The sequence below is a fragment of the Eriocheir sinensis genome, chromosome 44 (assembly GCF_024679095.1).
Source record: "Eriocheir sinensis breed Jianghai 21 chromosome 44, ASM2467909v1, whole genome shotgun sequence".
Lineage (NCBI taxonomy): Eukaryota > Metazoa > Arthropoda > Malacostraca > Decapoda > Varunidae > Eriocheir > Eriocheir sinensis.
Window position 1 is genome coordinate 3,036,786 of NC_066552.1, and position 12,719 is coordinate 3,049,504.

Below are 12,719 nucleotides of genomic sequence, written 5' to 3' on the forward strand. Positions count from 1 at the left end.
TATCAGTTTATTTATCTATCTATCAATCAACCTATTTCTTTTCCTTCCACTATATTATTCTTTCTTCAATAATAGCCTACCCTTCTCTTTCTTCTCCTTTTTTTCTTCCTTTCTATCTCCTTCTTTCCCTTTCACCTTATCTATTTATCTATCTATCTACGTATTTCTCTATTTATATATTTGTGTGTCTGTCTATCTATCTATCAATATTATCTATCTTTTGAGTTGTGTAAGTATCTATCAGTCTACTTATCTATATATCTATCAGTCTATCTATCTCTTTCTCTGTCCGTCTGCGTCTGTCTATTCATAAACCTCGTAATATGTTAATTAATTACTCTAACGTTATTTTATTATTTTATTCATTTAATTATAACACACGCAAAAATATATGTCGGTGCGTAAAACATTTTGAAACAACCCCCCCAAAAAAATATTACTAATCACATCAAACGGCTAATGAACCCGATCAACGAGAGAGAGAGAGAGAGAGAGAGAGAGAGAGAGAGAGAGAGAGAGAGAGAGAGAGAGAGAGAGAGAGAGAGAGAGAGAGAGAGAGAGAGAGAGAGAGAGAGAATGGTGATAACAAGATAAGTTTCGATCCTCTGAAAAAAAGAATAAAAGAATGCAAAGTAAAATTGGTGAGACAGTTGGATTGCTTGTAAAGGGAGGAGGAGGAGGAAGAGGAGGAGAAGGAGGAGGAGGAGGAGGAGGAGGAGGAGGAGGAGGAGGAGGTGAAGGATCAAACATAAGAAAGAATAATAGCAAAAAATAACGTAAAGAATTAATGAGAGAGAGAGAGAGAGAGAGAGAGAGAGAGAGAGAGAGAGAGAGAGAGCAAACAAACACGAGAGAGCGAACCTTCGTGAATCGCAAGTTCGGTCTCGTGTCCTGTTTTGGAGCTTCGAGACAAAGAGAATAATATCGACGAGGAGGAGGAGGAGGAGGAGGAAAAGAAGATGAAGGAGGAAGAAGAAGAAGGAGGAGACGGAGGAGGAAGAGGAGGAGGAGGAGGAGGAGGAGACGACATAAAAGAAGATAAAATTGCGGAACTCCATTTTATCTTCACCCGATAAGAGAGAGAGAGAGAGAGAGAGAGAGAGAGAGAGAGAGAGAGAGAGAGAGAGAGAGAGAGAGAGAGAGAACGCTAAAAGCACTGCAAAATCATCTTAGGCTCAGTGGTAGTCGAATCAAAGTGTTCGAAGCTCCGAGACATTGAGTTCGATTTCATATTCCGAATCAAGTACTAAGAGAGAGAGAGAGAGAGAGAGAGAGAGAGTTCCAAGGAAGAAGAAGTGGAGAGTGGACGTATTCTTCCCTCCTCTTCCTCCTTCTTTCCTCCTCCTCCTCCTCCTCTTCCTCACCCGTCACCGCAGCTAAGGAAGACAAATGTGGTTGGTGAAACTTTCCAGGAGGAGGAGGAGGAGGAGGAGGAGAGGACGAAGATGAAGAGAAGAGAGGAAAGGGTCGGAGAGAGGAACACAAGAGGAAGAGGAAGAGAAGGAAAAAAAAATTCGCCGAAGGAGGAGAACAAGGTAGGAATACTCTCTCTCTCTCTCGCTCTCGCTCTCGCTCTCGCTCTTACACACAGAGACTAAATAGAGCGAGAGAGAGAGAGAGAGAGAGAGAGAGAGAGAGAGAGAGAGAGAGAGAGAGAATGGTAGTTTGTGGTAATAAGAGCCAAAATTAGTGCGTAAAGGTCATTAAGTTTTGTGATAATTTGTATAAGATTGAAATGCATTGGAAGATAAGTAAAAGTGAAAATATAACAAGAAAAGCGAAATGGAACGAAAAGAACGGAAGGAAAAAGTGATAAATTTGGAACAAGCAGTTTATCGAATGTATTGGAAGAGGAGGAAAGGGTGATAAAAATGAAACGAGGAAAGAACGGAAGAGAAAAATCTTAATAACCAATAATACAAAAAATGAAGGGAGTGGAAGAGGAGGAAAGGGTGGTAATAATTAAACTAGGAAAGAAAGGAGAAAAAATCGTAAATAACCAATAATAAAATAAACTGAGGAAGAAAACTAAACTGATAAAGCTGATGACTGATTTGATAACTGAATCGATTATAACCGACTTAATAACTGATAACTGATAACTGATTTGATAACTGACTTGTTGATAATGATAAATGATAAGAACTGATACATGATAACTGATTTGATAACTGACTTGTTGATAATGATAAATGATAACTGATTTGATAAGTGAATTGATTATAACTGATTTGATAACTAATAAATGTTAACTGACTGGATAACTGATTTGATTATAACTGGCTAATAACTAATAGCTGATGATAACTAAAAACATAACTAAAGACAACTGATAACGTGATAACTAATAACTGATTGCATAACTGATTCAATACTGATGCTAATAAATTAATAGTGCTTTTAATTTTCAAACCCACACACACACAAAAAATCAACCTTACAAATCTCAAACAATCCACCAAAAAATTAAAACAAAAATAAAAATAAACTAATCCATTTGCAGAACTTCCAAACGAGACTCCCTCTCCCCCCCCCCAAAAAAAAAAAAGAAAAACAAACAAAAAAACAAGCAACAAAAATAATAAATACAGCTCAGCATCGAGTTTAGAAATTGCAAAGGAGCGCAAACAAGGGAAGGGATTTGATGTTTTTTTTTTCTTTTTATATACTTTTTTTTTTGTATCGTTTTGGCGAAGGAGGAGGAGGAGGAGGAGGAGGAGGAGGAAGGATCTAGCCACTCAGGAGAAAATACGTTGCTGGTTTATAGTTTACGACGAAGAGGAGGAGGAGGAGGAGGAGGAGGAGGAGGAGGAGGAGGAAGAGGAAGAGTGAGGAAGATACTAGCTGTGAGGGGTGATTGAGGTTACGCAGAGAAGACTAGAAGACGGAGGAGGAGGAGGAGGAGGTAGAAGAACAAGAAGAGGATGAGGAGGAGAAGGAGGAGGAGGAGGAGGGGTCGGTAAATGAGTATTGATGGGGGAGAAGAAGGAGGAGGGTGGAAGAGGGTGAAGGAGGAGATGGAGGAGAGAATGATTAGGGAAAGATGTCTGATAGGGAGAGGAGGAGGAGGAGGAGGAGGAGGAGGAGATGATGCACGGGGTCTCCTCTATCACTAAGTTTCCATTGAAGAGGAGACACCATGTTGCTCTTTATGGAGTAAGAAGAAGAAGAGGAGGAGGAGGAGGAGGAGGAGGAGGAGGAGGAGGAGGAGGAGGAGGAGGAGGAGGAGGAGGAGGAGGAGGAGGAGGAGGAGGAGGAGGAGGAGAGAGAGAGAGAGAGAGAGAGAGAGAGAGAGAGAATTTCAAATCATAGCCTATTCCTTTATTTCCATTCTTTCATATTTTTCCCTTGTAACTTTCCTTCTTATTCCTACTTTCTTCTACGTTCTCTCTCTCTTCCTTTTCGTTCCCTTCCTTTCATCGTTTTTATACTATCTATTTATCCGCTTATTCTTTTTTTTTTTCATTCAATCTGTATATCTATTTTCTAGTCATTTTTGTTCAGTTGCTTTTATTCAGAATTTAACGAAGTAGTATTTCATTGGATTTATTTTTCGTTATTCATATTTTCTTTATTTTCCTCCTTTTTTTTAGTTTTTTCTTTTATACTTCATCCTCTTTCCTTTTCTTTTACTTTTCTTCTTTCGCTTTTTCCAACATACATCTTCCTTTTTTCCCTCTTTTTTCTATTATTTTCCATTATTTTTTTCTTTATTCGTCTTTACTTTCCTTAACTTTCAATGATTAATTACTTCTGTCACAAACCTTTCTCTTTTTTATATATTATTTTCCACGAACTTCCGCGATTCTGTTTCCCAGCACAAATATTTTTCAGCTTGTCAATAAATCCTCGACTTTTTTATTATTTTTTCTCTCTCTTTTTTTTTCTTCTTTTCTTCTCTTTTTACTTCCTTTTTCATTTCTTCCTTTATTCTCTTTCTCTTTTTTCTTTCCTCTCTCTGCTCTTCTTTCTTTATCCTCTCTCTCTCTCTCTCCGTTTTATTTCCCTTTTTTCTATTATCCCTTTCCCTTCATTTTCTTGTTTTTCTTTCCACTTTACTTTCTATTTCCCTTCTCCCGCATTTTCTCTCTTCCTCTCTTCCTTTCTCTTTCTCCTTCCTTCATTTCCTTGAGTTATCCGTTTCTCTTTTCCCTTTATTTTCTTATTTTCCTCTTCTCGCATTTTCTCTCCTTTCTCTTCCTTTTTCTCCTCTTTCTCCTCCTCCGTCCTTAATTCCGGGTCGTGTAATTGGGCTTCGTGGGTGTATATATATCCGAGTTGTGTATCGGTGTTGTCGGCCGAAGAATTTATCGTCCCAAATTCGTCGTCATTAGGCCCATTAGGACATTTTTGAGACCCTTTATTATCTCATTTGTAGCCGTGATGGAAGGAGGATGAGGAGGAGGAGGAGGAGGAGGAGGAGGAGGAGGAAGAGGAGGGTGCGTGATGCGATAAGAGAGAGAGAGAGAGAGAGAGAGAGAGAGAGAGAGAGAGAGAGAGGAAGATAAGTAGCGTTGATAATTCTCTCTCTCTCTCTCATGGTGGTGGTCACAAATCTTTTCTGTGTCTGTTTGTTGCTCGGCTCATAAATTTGCATTGTTCCTCTCTCATCTCCTCCTCCTCCTCCTCCTCCTCCTCCTCCTCCTCTTCCATTTCATCTGTTTCCCCCTCCCTGTCTTTTCCAGTGCAATTTCCTCCTCCTCTTCTCCAATCTCCCTTCCTCCTGTTCTTCCTCCTTTCCTTCCTTCTCCTCCTCCTCTACTTTAATCTCACTTCTTCATGTTCTTCCTTCTCCTCCTCTTCCATAGTTTTATATTTTTCTTTCCCATCTCGTATATATCTACCATTTTATTTATCTGCGTCATAAATTATCTTCCTCTTCTTCCTCTTCCTCCTCCTCCTCCTCCTCCTCCTCCTCCTCTTTTCTCTTATCTCCCTCATCCTATTCTTGCTTTCATAGTTTCAAGCTTTTCCACTTTTATTCTTCCCTCGTTTAGATGTATTTTCCTCCTCCTCCTCCTCCTCCTCTTCTCCTCCTCCTCTTCCTCTTCCTTTCAGAGTTTTCATATTTTCTTACCTCCTCCTCTTCCTCTTGTATGTAGGCGTGTGGCTGCTCCTCCTCTGCTTCCTCTTCCTCCTCCTCCTCTTCTTCCTTTTCCTCCTCCTCCTCTTCTTCCTCTTCCTCCTCCTCCTCCGTTCATAGCAGTAAAGTTTCATATGTATCAGTTTCCCTGTTTTTTTTTTTCCTTTTTTTTCTCTTCCATGCTTCGTTTCCTTGATGAATTGGACAAGTTTGGGACATGTTTTTTTTTATTTCTCTCTCTCTCTCTCTCTCTCTCTCTCTCTCTCTCTCTCTCTCTCATTACATTTTTTCTTCAATTCTTAAACAAAAAACAAAAATATAGTTCTCCCATTCACGTTTCATTAAAAAAAATCTTTAGAAAAATTAAGTAATGTTTTATTGTATTATTAACGTCAATGTAGACTTTTTATTTTATTTAATGCGTGTCGTCAAGGTCCTACAAAGTGATTAAAAAAAAGGAGGAAAAAAAGGAGGAAAAAAAAATGTGTGATGTATAGAATTGGAACTTTTACGGTAGGATCGGATTCTTCTTTGGTTTACTGTCTTTTTTTTTTTTTCTTTGTCCTCTTTTTTTTTTTTTATCAAGTTCATGTTTTTTCCAAGATTTTAAAAATGTAGATGTTGATATTTTTCTTGTTTTGTAGCCTGTGTTTTTGTTTGTTTGTTTTCTTTGTTCTTGTTTTTCTAGTTAATATTTTCCCAAAGTTTAAAATATTTGTTGATTTTTCTTCTTTTTTTCAGTATTTATTTTCTGTTTGGTTTCCTATTTTTTTTACTTTCTCTTGGTTTCATTTATTTATTTTTTGAGTTTTCTATATTCTTGTTTTTTGAGGTAATATATTTTTCCCCAAGTACTCCAAAATGTTTTTTTTCTTTTCTTTTCCAATATTTTTCTTTTATTACTATTATTATTATTATTATTATTATTATTATTATTATTATTATTATTATTATTATTATTATTATGATAAGCTACCAAAGAAGATACAAGTTGAACCACAAAAATACCAAAAGGTACTGAGAGAAGTCAAGGCAACGATTACTTCCAATACATATTTTTTCCTATTTTCCTTTACCGCGAACTGTTTTCATCGTATTTTCAACTTTTTCTTCTTTTCGTTCACTGTTTTCCATCTGTAGTTTGAGAGAGAGAGAGAGAGAGAGAGAGAGAGAGAGAGAGAGAGAGAGAGAGAGAGAGATAATGGACTATTTTCATTAAACTCATAATTTGATTTCCTAAAAGAACACGCACCAATATTTTTTCCACTGTTTTCCTCTAATTTCGTTCCCTAGTTTATACACCTTTTCTCTCTATTCTGTATTTTTCATTATATTTGGCGTTTCATTCTTATTTCTCCCTTCATACTCTTTATTCACAGATCTCAATTATTGGGTTTTACATGTTAAGCTGCATTGTATATATTTTTCTCTCATTTTCCTCTCTGTTTTCTTTCAGTGTATTAATCATTATCCTTTTCCTTTTTTTTTCTTTTATCTTCTCATTTTTTTTTTATACACTTGTTAAATACTTGTATATGTTTTCTTCTCTGACCTTTATTTTCGTTTCTTTTAATATATTCTTAATTATTATCCTTCTCTTTCTCTTTTTTTCTATTACTCTTACTTTTTTACTTTTCACGTCTCCTTCTTTCGTTTTTCTTGTTTTCTTACTTCATTTTTTTCTTTCTTTTTTCCGTCATTCTTTCCCTATTTATCTTTTCTTACTTTCGTTTATTTTTCTATTGTCCTTAATTGTTTTTTTGCGTATTTTTCCTCTATCTTTTATACGTCTTCCCATTCTTTCAACATAACTGCCCTAATGATTATTTTTTTTATTTTCTTTACTTTCGTTATTTGTTTCCTTTAGTCATCTTCCCATCCTTTCAATCACCACCACATTCATCCTTCTTCTTTGCCTGTATTCTTGTTTTCTTTTCTTCAGTAACTCGAGATCCTGTTTTTCCTCATCCATTTCTCTTTACGCTCCACAATTGCGCCATTCTTCTTCTTTAAACATTCTATAAACATCGCCACATTCATCCTTCTTCTTTGCCTGTCTTCTTGTTTTCTTTTCTTCAGCAACTCGAGATCCTGTTTTTCCAATGCCACTTCTCCTAACTTTTCACAACTGCACCATTATTTTTCTTTAGTCATCTTCCCATTCTTTAATCACCATATTCATCATTCTTCTTCTTTTACGTTCTTATTCTGTTTTCTTCAGCAACTCGAGATCCTGTTTTTCCTCCTCCCATTTCTCTTTACACTCCACAATTTCTCTTTACACTCCACAATTGCACCATTATTCTTCTTTAAACATTCTATAAACATCACCACATTCATCCTTCTTCTTTGCCTGTATTCTTGTTTTCTTTTCTTCAGTAACTCGAGATCCTGTTTTTCCTCCTCCACAGTTTCTCTTTACGCTCCACAATTGCACCATTATTCTTCTTTAAACATTCTATAAACATCACCACATTCATCCTTCTTCTTTGCCTGTCTTCTTGTTTTCTTTTCTTCAGCAACTCGAGATCCTGTTTTTCCTCATCCATTTCTCTTTACGCTCCACAATTGCGCCCAACTGTCCTTCCTCTTACTGGCGGGGCTCGGCCAATGGAAATTCAGGACGCGACGGGAGAAGTAATGTGATTGGTTAGCTTCAAACTGCCTGACCCGACTCCTCACATACTCTGAATATCTATCCCTTACCCCCCTCCTTTTCTTTTATTTTCTATTCTTTTCACTTCATTTCATTTATTTTCTCTTATTCATTTTTTTCTTTCTCCTTTTCTTCTTTCTTCTCCTTTATTTTATTTTCTTATCATTTAATTTTTTTTTCTTATTCCTCTTTTTTGCTTTTTTCTTTTAGTTTCTTCCCTTTTATTCCTTCCTCTTTTTTTCCCTTTTCTCTTCTGCTCTTCTTTCTTTTCTTTTCTCTCTCTCTCTCTCTCTCTCTCTCTCTCTCTCTCGATGTCTCAACCACTCCGAGAAATTACCTTCAATTGTTCTTTTGTTTTTCTTTTTCTTTTTCTATTCGTATTTATTTGCGAGAGAGAGAGAAAATAAATATATACATCAGATGAATATATTTTTACCAACTCTTAGGTCAGCAAGAGGCTTGTTTGGACTTGACAAGAGGAGGCAAAAAAGGAGGAGAAAGAAGAGGAAGAAAAAGAGGAAGGCGAGGAGGAAGAGACTAAACAAAGAGGAGGAGGAAGAAGAGGGAGAGAAAAAGAGAAGGAAGAGGAAAGAGAAAACAACTATAAAGGTGAGAGAGAGAGAGAGAGAGAGAGAGAGAGAGAGAGAGAGAGAGAGAGAGAGAGAGAGAGAGAGAGAGAGAGAGAGAGAGAGTTTTACTAACAAATTATTTTCATTATAGTAATTTAGTTAGTGTAGTTTTTAACATTTCCTGGATAAATTTGCTTGGAATGTAGAATTAAAAGTCAGAGATAAGAAAAATACATACTTTATTTTCTTTCATTAGCAATACATGTGAAAATTTGAACCGTTTTATATGTATAACTCATGAACTTGGATTAGCTATATAAATTTTCAAACATTTCAAATTCACTTCAAATATCAGTGCTTTTTCTGTATAATATCTAGAAGAGGCAGATTGCTAAAAAAAAAAAATACTCGAACCAGCGTCCTTAGCCTCCTTTTATTTTTTATCATGCTTTTAACCGATTTTATATGGTTTTATTGGTGTTTTTTTCCCGGTTATATTGTTTTAGAATATAATAGTCCTGTATTAAATTTGGTGTCTTATGACCCAGCAGTTGCAGCACCAAGATGAACGCTCAATCAATCCTCCTCTCGAAAAAAAAAAGTTCTTGGTGTCATCTATCCCATATAAAAACAGAATGTGTCTTATAATACTTTGCCCTTCCAGATGTTGGCACTCCAGAGACTCACCACCACCAAGAAGAGAGAGGGGACCAGCAGGCTTGGATGGACCTGTGCAGAAGTATGGGAGGTACAAGTGAGGTTGTTATTCCTTTATTTAGTGAGTTGAAATAGCAGTGATGTAACAACAGTTTGGATTTACTGTCCATTTAACATAAGAATTACAGCAGCTCGTGCCCATGCTCTCAAGCCACTTGTAGATCCTTCATGACTAAGTCAAGTGACGTCGGTGTGATTTGTCATGGAATTTATACATAACTAATGCAAGATTCGAACATCATTTACTATACAGCTAATAATGCAAGGTTTACCGTCAATGATACTTTAAACAGTTTCCGGAGATACACCAAGTAACAGGTTGTAAAAGAAAGAAATGTCTGGCTTTGGCTTAAGTATATATTTTAGTGTACACAAGATACACATGACAGCACAGGTCACCACCATCTAAAAATGCTACCTATCTTTTCAGAGTGAATGACAACTGTCCTACTGCTGACTCCGACGGCAGTGTGCAAGGCTTCTCCATCCAGGCAGCAGTGCAGGTGTTGGGGTTAGGGGCTGCAGAACAAGTGCAAGACTTCACCATCCAGGCCGCAGCAGTGCAGGTCGTGGGCTGCAGGACAAGAAGAATATTCATTGTGTGAAGTTGTTAATCTAATAAACGGTTGGGACACTCCTCTAGTTTCATTCAGTAAGCTTCCAGTTTTTCTCCGGAGACTCTTCGAGGTATCTTCGACTTCGTACATTTTTTGCATAGAGAATTTTACATTGCCATAGCAACGAGAGACAATATTATATGGCAACGAGAGATAATATTAATGATATGTCCATATAACATGATTATGGACAAGTCCTCAATATTGTCTTACACTGTTGTGGCAATTGCTGTCAAATTCTCTTAAAATAAGATTATAGTGGTAATAGGCATCAAGCTCCCTACTTCGAACAGGACAATTGGCATAAAAACCTGCAAGACGGTGTACTAACAGGCCTAAAGAAATGTACCAAGCAAAAAAAAAATCCTTAGAAAACATTGACCTCACAAACATTAACTCTCCTTCCTACATGCCTCCAATCTCTCTCCCTCTCTCTATCTCCAGCATCCCTCTCTACCTCCAGCATCCTTTCCTCTCTCTCTCTCCCCCTCCCGCTGAGTTGCTCTGATATAGACTTGAATGACTATCTGGGCGGATTCGACTCAATACAAAATCCTACAAAAACCTTGATTGCAACCTTGAGCGGCCAAACGGTGCACTTCATTACCGGCCCAAGCGATTTGCCTGCCGTAAATGACAGCTCCTAACGACATCATTTCCCGGCAGTCGAAACGTGTTACTCCAGTTTCTAATATGTCTCGCTGATGATAAATACTCTAAAACAGGTTCGAGTGCTGTATAAAAGACTTGTATGTTCCCTCTTAATGCTATCTCTCTTCCTCTCAAGTCCTTCCGTTCAACCTCTTTCTCTGCCGTTCAACCTCTTCCCTTTCCTCTCAACCTCCTCTCCTCCTCTCAACCTTTTCCTCTTCCCCTCAACCTCCTCTCCTCCTCTCTTTCTCTCAACCTCCTCTCTTTCTCTCAACCTCCTCTCTTCCTCTCAACCTCCTCTCTTCCTCTCAACCTCCTCTCTTCCTCTCAACCTCCTCTCTTCCTCTCAACCTCCTCTCTTCCTCTCAACCTCCTCTCTTTCTCTCAACCTCTCTCTTCCACTCACTGTCTTATCTTCAATATCTTACTCCAAATTTCCCTGTTCCCACTATTCCTCTCTCACATTACCTTAGCCTGGTGAAAATACTACCTGATACCACTACACAAATAAACTCAAATTCAAAACCAAAAGAAACATCTACAAAAATAAACCCAAAGTACCACATACGACATGGGGTAATAAGCTGACCTCAAAATATTAACTTAACCGAAACAAACATCTGCCTATATAAAATGGACAGATGAACAGATGGCGATGGATGAATAGATGGTTTAAGACACGAATGAATAACTGAATGGATGAATAAATGGTTGAATACATGAATAAATAGCTGAATGGATGAATAAAAGCAAAGAAAAACCGAGTGAATGGTTAAATAAATGAATGAACGAATGAATAAGTGGTTGAATACATGAATGAATAGCTGAATGGATGAATGAAAGCAAAGAAAAACAATGAATGGATGAATAAGTGGTTGAATACATGAATAAATAGCTGAATGGATGAATGAAAGCAAAGAAAAACAATGAATGGATGAATAAGTGGTTGAATACATGAATAAATAGCTGAATGGATGAATGAAAGCAAAGAAAAACACATTGAATGGTTAAATAAATGGATGAATACATGAATAAATAGCTGAATGAATGAATAAAAGCAAAGAAAATGATTGAATGGTGAAATAAATAAATGTATAAATGGTTGAATACATGAATGAATAGCTGAATGGATGAATAAAAGCAAAAAAAAAGTTAAATAAATGAATGAATGGTTGAATACATGAATGAATACCTGAATGGATGAATAAGCCTGCGTGAATGAATAGTTGAACTGACTGACTGACTGACTGACTGACTGGCTGGCTTTGTTCCTCGTCACTGCTCACCTTACTACATCCTCTCCGTCTCGCGTTCATCCTCTCCTCCTCTTGTCTCTCTCTGTCGTACCCCGCGGGCGTCTCTCTCTCTCTCCCTCTCCCGCTCCGCCTCCCGCTGCATCGCTCTGAAATACGGACGCCCGATTACCCGCACACTCGAGGACCCCAAAAAAGACGCAGAAAAACCTTGATTGCAAACCCGGACAGCCCCGCACCCTGCACTTCATTACTAAGATGACCTCACTGCACTGGATTGTTTGTTTTTACTACTAGAGGTGCGTTTCTACATAATGGCCTTGTGTACGAATTATGGGCTGGAAATACAGTCTCTGCGTTTTTAAGTCTTCTCTATATGCTTTATCTCTTTTATTCATTCCATTCGTTACCTTTCCTTTCTATTTCTCTTTTTCCCTTTCCATTTCTCTTTTTCCCTTTCCATTTCTCTCCTTTCCTTTCCATTTCTCTCCTTTCCTTTCCATTCCTCACCTTTCCATTCCATTCCTCACCTTTCCATTCCATTCCTCACCTTTCCTTTCCATTCCTTACTCTAGTACTCCTACCCTCTCATTCAATTACCAAATGTTACCCTTCCATTACTTAGCTATTATCCCATTATCCTCCCCCTCCCCTCTCCATGTCTGCCCTGTGCCCCCTCCCCCTCCCTCCTCTGTGCTTGTCCCCTAGTTACCCCTAAAACTGCCCACTTGAGTCCCGCACTAACAACCATCCGCCTGTTACATAGTTACCCCTGTCCCTGGTTGGCCCCGTTTTCTTTAGCCAAGTCGCATCTAAACAAGTCACACACAAATACAATAAAATACAAGATGAAATGATTATAAAAAGCCTGGTAGAAGAGGTAAACTAGCATCGTCGTTGAACTTTTTATCGCAGTCAAGGGTTCGAGTCCCTGGCCACTAATCTTACTTAATCACTCAACAATTTGCATATAGTTTGAACACTGTAGAAGCAACGGGTATGTGCAACTATTAATTAACCGTCACGCCTGTAACCCTCAACACTTAAAGGAGGTCATGACGATGCTCACATATCACTTACCTGTCCGTTATCACCTTGGCAGACTCGTGCTGGTGGTGGTGGTAGCGGTGGTGGTGGTAGTTGTGGTTATGGTAAGTGTTCCTCCTTCAGATC

General features: G+C 38.0%; 1 protein-coding gene and 1 long non-coding RNA gene across 7 annotated transcripts in view; one reads left to right on the forward strand and one right to left on the reverse strand.

Moving 5' to 3' along the window:
- The first annotated feature begins 1,267 nt into the window (after window positions 1-1,267).
- LOC126980288 (uncharacterized) lies at window positions 1,268-9,660 on the forward strand. Of its 6 annotated transcripts, none has more exons than XR_007733050.1 (4): window positions 1,268-1,535; window positions 8,191-8,348; window positions 8,973-9,067; window positions 9,456-9,660. XR_007733050.1 is itself a non-coding variant. In XM_050830003.1 (3 exons), the coding sequence occupies exons 1-3, from the start codon at window positions 1,446-1,448 to the stop codon at window positions 9,628-9,630; spliced, it is 360 nt and encodes a 119-aa protein (XP_050685960.1). In that variant the 5' UTR covers window positions 1,269-1,445; the 3' UTR covers window positions 9,631-9,660. The 6 variants fall into 6 exon arrangements, 1 of the variants encoding a protein (XP_050685960.1); XR_007733049.1 differs by having other exon boundaries at window positions 1,273-1,535; window positions 8,186-8,348; window positions 8,973-9,062; XR_007733046.1 differs by having other exon boundaries at window positions 1,274-1,535; window positions 8,186-8,348.
- The window catches only part of LOC126980289 (uncharacterized), an 11,752-nt gene continuing 8,397 nt past the window's right edge, over window positions 9,365-12,719 (reverse strand). Inside the window, exons 2-4 of the long non-coding RNA XR_007733051.1 lie at window positions 12,627-12,719; window positions 11,580-11,695; window positions 9,365-9,599 (exon numbers count right to left, since the gene is read on the reverse strand). The exon at window positions 12,627-12,719 is cut by the window's right edge and continues 154 nt beyond it. This is a non-coding gene — a long non-coding RNA (uncharacterized LOC126980289). The remainder of the gene's footprint in view (window positions 9,600-11,579; window positions 11,696-12,626) is intronic.

Bases quoted from the DNA above. Each gene is read 5' to 3' on its own strand.
- LOC126980288 (XM_050830003.1), top strand. From the start codon at position 1,446: ATGAAGAGAAGAGAGGAAAGGGTCGGAGAGAGGAACACAAGAGGAAGA. The intron at 1,536-8,972 runs GTAGGAATACTC...TTGCCCTTCCAG, and splicing joins CGCCGAAGGAGGAGAACAAG to ATGTTGGCACTCCAGAGACT. The intron at 9,068-9,455 runs GTTGTTATTCCT...CTATCTTTTCAG, and splicing joins GTATGGGAGGTACAAGTGAG to AGTGAATGACAACTGTCCTA.